Source organism: Acanthisitta chloris, unplaced genomic scaffold (genome assembly GCF_000695815.1).
Source record: "Acanthisitta chloris isolate BGI_N310 unplaced genomic scaffold, ASM69581v1 scaffold2514, whole genome shotgun sequence".
Lineage (NCBI taxonomy): Eukaryota > Metazoa > Chordata > Aves > Passeriformes > Acanthisittidae > Acanthisitta > Acanthisitta chloris.
This window is the reverse complement of record NW_008669662.1, coordinates 1-7636: the sequence shown is the minus strand read 5'-3', so window position 1 is coordinate 7636 and position 7636 is coordinate 1. Positions and strand designations below refer to the sequence as shown.

General features: G+C 44.1%; 1 protein-coding gene across 1 annotated transcript in view; it reads right to left on the bottom strand.

The window, feature by feature from the left end:
• The window catches only part of ADCK1 (aarF domain containing kinase 1), a gene marked incomplete at its 5' end in the record, with an annotated part of 66804 nt that extends 61859 nt beyond the window's left edge, over positions 1 to 4945 (bottom strand). The window contains one exon of the mRNA XM_009073386.1: positions 4862 to 4945. Within this exon, the coding sequence (XP_009071634.1) occupies positions 4862 to 4945 (84 nt within the window). The remainder of the gene's footprint in view (positions 1 to 4861) is intronic.
• Positions 4946 to 7636: the final 2691 nt, after the last annotated feature.

The following is a 7636-nucleotide window of genomic DNA, read 5'->3' as shown; positions in this document are numbered from 1 at the left end:
CCTTACTTCTCTCCTTCTTCCTCCTCCAAGAATGTCACAGTAGATGGACCATTTCTCTGAATAAATCACTGCAGATGACTGAAGAACATCTTGTTTCATAGGCACACATCCCCAGAAAAAATGGACCTTCCTATTGGTACAGAATTAAAACCTAGAGATGCTGTGGCCAGAACATTCAGCTGACACCACTCTAGAAAGCACAAGGAGGAAAAGGAAGTGTCTTATAATTATAAGATTTATTTTACAGCTTGTCATGTGTTTTCAGTGCAAAGCTTTTGTGCTCTATGTGTTGGCAGGAAGTTTGCTAGACAGCACCGCTCAAGTGTAGAGTCATCAAGCCACCAGCTGGCCTTGCTAGTAGCTTTTTTAGACTGCATTAGTGTCGACCATGCCTTTCAGATGAAGAGGTACCCTGGGGAGCACATAATAGGGCAACCAACATGATCAGCTTAGGGACTGTGGATGGACTGTGAAGCTGTTCACCTCTCTATTAGTGGTACCCATTTAGCTTGGTGACAGAAAGTCACTGCCACCTAATGGTTATTCCATGTCTCATAGGGAAGTTAATTTGCTTTTCACCTCAGTTCACCACAGGCTGAAGCACAAGCAACCAGACCCACCACTGCACATACTGGCTGTGGTGTAGAACAGCCCACAGTCCCCATTCATGGCTGCCTTTTTGAAGGAATGCCATGTAGAGTTCCTGGGTACTTCTCTCTGCAGATGCAATCCACCTCCATCAGGAAGAAACTATTTTAGGACATCACTTATTATTTAAGGCACACAGTGTTACTGAATCACGAGGAAAGTCCAAAGACACAGGCTATTTCATTGGTCTGAACTATCCAGAAACTGTAGGTTATTTTTGAAAAACACACACACATGTACACCCACTCCTGTTCTTTCCAGGATCCTTCAGTTGGGCAACTTCACTGTGAGACAAAACTCATTTGAAAACACCCACTCCACTGTGAGAAGCAAATACAACAAATGCCAGGAATAGCCTCCAAGGAACAAAAAATTGTATTCTGTGCAATGATGGCACAAGGTTACGCTTCCCAAAGATTTGCCCAGGTACTGACAGCCCAATAACCGTAAGTTTGAATGAGGAGAACATCCTCATTCTGCTCTCAAAAGGAGGGTATTTAATTAACCTCCCCAGATAGTTTTTCCCTGACAAAGCAATTCTGTGGCCAGCAAAGTTAATTCAAGAATGGATTCTCACTGTCTCTTGAGACACCTTGACCACAGATCCTTTTCCTCCTTGCTATCTCCTCCCCATTAAAAAAAAAAACCCACCGGTATCCACATTCAAAGCAGTAGCCTTTTGTCTTACAGAGGAAAATGACAAAAAAATGCTCAGCCCAAGATTTTCAACTGTGGTCACTTGTACCAAACTCTGCAAGGTGACTGACTGACCCATTGGAATCCTCTTACCACACTGACAGTGACTCAGAATCCCATTGATGCCAACCCTTAAACAAAGTGCATGTTGTGACACACCTCCTGACTGACAGCAGGATCAACAGAATTGTTGTCAGCAATATAAGAAGTGTCAGCCAAGACATCCAGATGCTACAATGAAAGGCACACTGGAAATGTCACAAGGTAGGCTGACTTGAGACTGAGGAGACAAACACTCAAAAAGGCCAACACTTAAGGAGGCAGAAGAATGTCAGAGAAATGTAGCCTTCTACAGAATGAAATGGTTTGTTGAGAAAGCTATAGGTAAGGAAATGGCACTGAGCAGGCTGCCCTCCCTCCTCCTCTGACACAGTGCAAGCAGGGGCAGAAAAAAAAAGAAATGCCCAAGCTTACATGTGCAAAGATGTCCAGAATCATTTAATGAAACAGACATGAACTGAAGAAAGCTCTTATCTCCCCTAATGCTCCCATCACTAGACCTACAAACATAACGTCTTGGGGCCAACCATGGCTACCACTGGCCTTGGCATCAGTACACTGGTGTTTATCATATGCAGGAAAAGGGCAAACACTCCAGGAAAGGATCTTTAGCTCAGGTCAAAGATCAAGTTTCCTATGTGGTCCAGCCACCAGCGGTGAGATGAAGCAACCACTGGGATGGACATAAAGCCTGAGCACTTAGGCAGGCTCATCCCTGCTTCAGGCAGGGGCAGGAATGAAAAAGATAAATCATTTTTTTCTCTTGTTGCTGATGAAGGGCTATTAGTACCATCAGGAAAGAGGATTCTCATATCTCCTGGCTGACAGGAGGACCAGAGAAAGGCAAACCAACTTCAGGGGACACAGTGAATTCCCATCTACTGCTTCCTGACTCATGGAAAGTATTACAACCCCCGCAATCTGCTGGCCAGAAAAAGGTGCCAAGAACTGAGGGACTGAAAGTATTAGCATCAAAAGTAGTCCATGAGGGACAGAAAAATACAGTAAGATCAAAGAGAATTCCTTGGAGCTAAGCAGGAACCTGGCTAAAAGACCCTGGGGAACCCATTTCCTTCTTAATCTGCTTTGCATTTAATTGTTTCCTAATGACTATGTCCCTGTTTGGCCCCAACAAGCTCTGGGACTGGTGCTGCCACTGAAACTTCCTGTCTCCCATCTGAGGCCATGTGTAATTTAGAGACTTCAGTTTAATGGCTCACTGGGAATCCATGGAGAGTGAATTAAGTATTGTTTGCACTGGAGTAGCACCCACCAATATGCTAAGTACCAGCAGGAGATGCACAGAAAAAGTGTTTTCCACTCCCAACTGCAAGCATGCCCCAGACAGTACAATGAATGGCTGAGAGCACCAGAGACCTATCCAGGACAGAAGCTAGTAGAAGCAACATCTGCATAAGTATCCTTAACACACAACACTTACTGGGGAGGGGCATTCACATCCTCTTGGCCCCCTGAAGTGACTGATCTTCAGTATCAACTACAGTGGGGCAACTTCCTAAAAGTGATTCTGAGCAAGCACAAGACCAACAAAATCAGCTTCCACAGAGTGTTAAAAAAGCTGCAAGATAGTAAAGGGTTGCTTGCCATTCACTTAGAACTGCAGTGAGATAAAGGGTTTGGCGTGCAATTGCCCAGGCCCAAAAAAAAGTCTCACAAGCCAAACTGATGCTTCACTAGCACAAGCTCTACAGGAATGTTGCTGAGGACCCCAAAAGTGCTGTCACTGCCAGGCTCAGTGGTGGCACTCCATAACACCTGCTGACAGCAGGACAGACCTCCACCGGCCATCGAGTTTTACTGATTCTTGCTATGACTGTGCCTACTTTCTCCTATCTCCCAGCTCACTCTCCTTTATGCAGCCAAAGGCTAGTGCTGGCCATGCCACAGAGTCCTCTTGTGCCATACTGGCATGCTGTGCTTGCTGCTGGCTCTGCCACATGCAGGGGCTGACTCAGCTAGTCTTGGCTGTCAAGCAAGCAGGGCACAGTTCTGTGCAGTGCCAGCAAACAAGGCCCTTTCTGGCTGCTTAGGGCATAGATTGACAAACCATCAAAACCAGCATGACAGAGGCTAATGAAGCCATGGAGAGACACAGCAAAAAGTCAGGAATCTGCAATGGCTGCTGCAAACTCCGCCAAATGATAAGCTGTCCACAGCACTGATAACTCCATAACTTGGATGTCACTCAAGAAAGCTACAAGCAGTCCTTCTGCAAACCAGGTTTCAAAGGCACAGGGCAGGGACATAGACAGATGGACAGTGAAGCTCCAGACTCCAACACATCTATCTCCAGTTTATGCCAGGGCATCAGTGCCACTCAACTGGGATAGGGAGCTACAACAGAACAGCTTAGCATCTTTAGACAGGAGAGGATGAAAACAAGCCCAAAGAAGCCATTCTGTAAACTATTCCAAATACACTAAGGCCATACTGATGATGTGGATTTTCTGCCAGAGGAATACTAAAACATGCTGGAGTCCAATGTCACCAATTTCTACCTTGCCTAAAGCTTTTTTCCAGCTTTAGAGTCCCTTCAGTCTGACAATCCCTGGAGAGCACCACCTCATGCGTTATAACCACATCAGTGCCCTAAATCCTACATGCACTAAGAACTAAAATGAGGTTAAAGACCTTACTTCAAACACACTATGCAGACTTGCCTAATTTGGCACAAGCCATATTTCCCACTCCAAAAAGTCCTTGAGCTGGAATATCAGAGAAACCCTGGCTACATGCACCATGTGCACTCAACTAAAACTGGGTGTCATTCACAGTGAAAGGTACTGCCGGGCTGTAGGCTGGAACGAAAGGTGCAGCACAAGACTTGAGAGGAGCAGTAGGAGTACTTACCTTCTTTCTCACTAGAAATGCTTTTCTATTAATGCTAATTACTGATCACAAAACACAACATGTTTTTCAACAAGATGTACATACTTTGCCCAATTCTCATTTCCTCAGAGATCTGCAAGACTAATACATCTCTATTACTTCCCCTTCAACACACTCCTTTTACTTAAGTCCCTCAACTTTCACATTATGGCCATTTTCAGCCAATATGTAAGACAAGAAACCACAGCCAAGCCACTCTCAGCAGCTGACCTCCACACAACCAGTCTGGGCAGCAGAGAACCCATGACAGAGCCCAAATGTATCTTACCCCACACACCAAGTACCCGAATCTCTACTGGACGTAAGTGAGCACTGGTTGCATGTGGCTACTTGTGACAAGGGACCTTCTCCACTAGGCAATGCAGATCCTGCAAGAAGCTTATCTTATATGGAGCTGTTATCTAATATTGCTGTTAACAACTCGGTAGAAAGCATATTGAATTATTATGCTGACAGCCTGATGGTTTGCTCTACAGCAATGGCTTTGGCAACACACATCCGTGCCTCGCAGAGTTTCCAAGGAACACAGTTCAGTGCTACTACCTACCTGTGATTTAAGGAATTCATACTCCTCTGATCCATATGGGACACTCCGAAGAGAGGTGAGGTAGTCAAAGGTGATAACTGCCGTCTGCAAATGAAACCAGAAATGTTGAGCAAGCTCTGCAGTTATCAAAACAATAAGACTTCTGTTAAGGAGAATGTATGCAGCTTAGGCTTCAAAGTTTAGGCTCCACAGTGAAGTCTGTGGTAACAGACTCATTAATAAATTAAAATTAAAATTTCAATTTCAATAAATGTTTACAGAATGCAATGCAGGGGCCTCATTGATATGTAGCTATTAAAAATAAGCAACACTTGACACTCCTGTAATATCTTCTATTTGAGAAGCTCAAAGCATTTTCCTAATCTCTGTACAGCACCTTGCACAGCAGACTCCCATTCTCTGTCAGCCATCTGGGGCTTCCACAGTGAGGTCTGCTGCTAGTAACAGAGGCCATGCAGACCCTGTCTGTGTCCCACCAGTTATCCTACACTTCATCTTCACACCTCCAGCTTGCCTAACCAGCTCATTCCTGGTAGATGGCTCAGCAGGGAGCAGAGTGACTGAAAACAAGCTCATTCATTTTAGACAACCAGCAGTACTTTTGGGGATATTCAACTGCACAAAGGACTACAGGGCCAAAGGGTCAGATACCCAATTACAAAACCACAATATGGGGATCCAGCTAAAGCCTGTTAGCTGGACATAGCCACAAACAATGGAGTTAGACCCCTAAGTGCCTTAATGATTTCTGAAAACAGATCTAGGGTCTTTTACAATTCCTATGACTAAAGTTTCTCTCTTTCTACAGTCAGTATGCCAGTGAATGGAACAGAAACAGACAGGTCCTGTTTTGAGGGAGAAAAGAGAACATAGACCTAGAGGAGCCTGTCCACTAACCTGCCATTTGAACTGCAAGATCCTTGCCATGAAGCACCATTTGCATAACTTCCATCAAAAGTAAGATTTCCTAAAATCTCCTTACTAAAGGTGTAGTGTCCCATTCTGACACCCGATACTAGCCCCACCTTTCCCACAAACATGCCTAGGAAAGGCATAAAGCATAGCTGATGTATCATAAAAACTAGAGAGGCAAGAGGATCAAACCTGGTTTGAGACAATGCGAGTGGAACGGCCAATAGGGAAACAGTCAAAAGCTCAAAAGTGCATCCAAGAGGGGACCAAGCTGGAAATCATTTACAAACAGGCACACTCCTTTCTTGCGGAGGTTTCCTGTTTTCCAAATTGGAAACTGAGCACAGCAAACTTTTTTTCTGGCTTTTCAGGCTCTCTTGCCCCTGGTAAACTCAGGAGCTGCACAGCTATACAGAGACCATTAAGAAGACAAAATTTTCAAAGCATCTTCACAACCTCAAAGAACAACTTTGAAGTGGAGGGAGGTTCAAATCAGCCTTCCATAAAGGCTTGAGTTGGTTCTCATTTTATCTCTGGTCCACGAGGGTAATTATCACCTCCAACTTGAAAAGAAGCAGCTAACAGATTGGCCTGTATTACAGAGGAAGAGGGAATTAATTAAGCGGTTGCTAATTACATCATAATCTTAAACACTGAATTAATATTATGATGATCCTGATAGGGAACTCTGACATTGCCAAATCCCTGCCAGTGTCTAAGATGTATTCCAGCTACCGTACATAATGCTCCTTCCACATAACCAAAACAATTGGGATAGTCTCAAAGGAATACAGCAAATGCACAACTGCTCTGCCAGGTTTCTAAATTTACCAGAATATGGAAACTGTCTGCGAACGTGACGCTGCCCACGCCACTGGCTTCGTTCTCTTCCAAGACTAGTGCCATCATTCACGTCAGAGTGCGAGACTGAAGCTTGGAGATATAAAAAGACCTACAAGATCAACCAGTCCCTCCCTTTACAAATGCCAGATTACTTTCACTGATCTTGTACCCTGTCCAGCGTTTGAAGTCCCAAAGACTTGGGCTTCCACTTTGCATCAAACTCTACTCTTTCACTGCTCCTAAACCTATTCTTACCAAGTCATGGCACAATATTCCCTCTGAACAGTTGTCTACTCACACATAAGCAAAAGCCAGCTCCCTAAACTGAGGCTGAACAAGAAATGTTCTGCTAGTGAGCTTCATCAAGTTTCTTACCAAGTCTGCAGAGAACTACTGAACCAGCAAGCTTAAAATACAAGCAGACACTCTTTCACTGCTCCTAAACCTATTCTTACCAAGTCATGGCACAATATTCCCTCTGAACAGTTGTCTACTCACACATAAGCAAAAGCCAGCTCCCTAAACTGAGGCTGAACAAGAAATGTTCTGCTAGTGAGCTTCATCAAGTTTCTTACCAAGTCTGCAGAGAACTACTGAACCAGCAAGCTTAAAATACAAGCAGACTCAAATCTTTCTAATCCCACTCAGACTAAATCTGAGTCTCCTAGTTCTAAGTCAGATTTCTCACTCTTTTCTTTTCTCCAGGCATCTGTTTTGTTTAGTTTGCCATGCCATAACTTGTCTTAAATTTTTGAGTCTGCTGCTGCTGAACTTAAGAACTACAGTCTCTCCATTACAATCTGCTTTTGCCCGGCTATGTTCCAATGAATGAACAAGCATCTAGGTAAGAAGCCTGGACAGGACTGCATTAAAGGACAGATACTTTAGGTCCATGTAGATGCCACCAATATCCAATCTCCAAAATCGCTTGTTTGCTGCAGTCTCAGCTTGCATTTACAAAAAGAGCAAGCCCAAAGCTCAGCTTCTTAGAAGTCATCATCATAGAATCATAGAATTTAA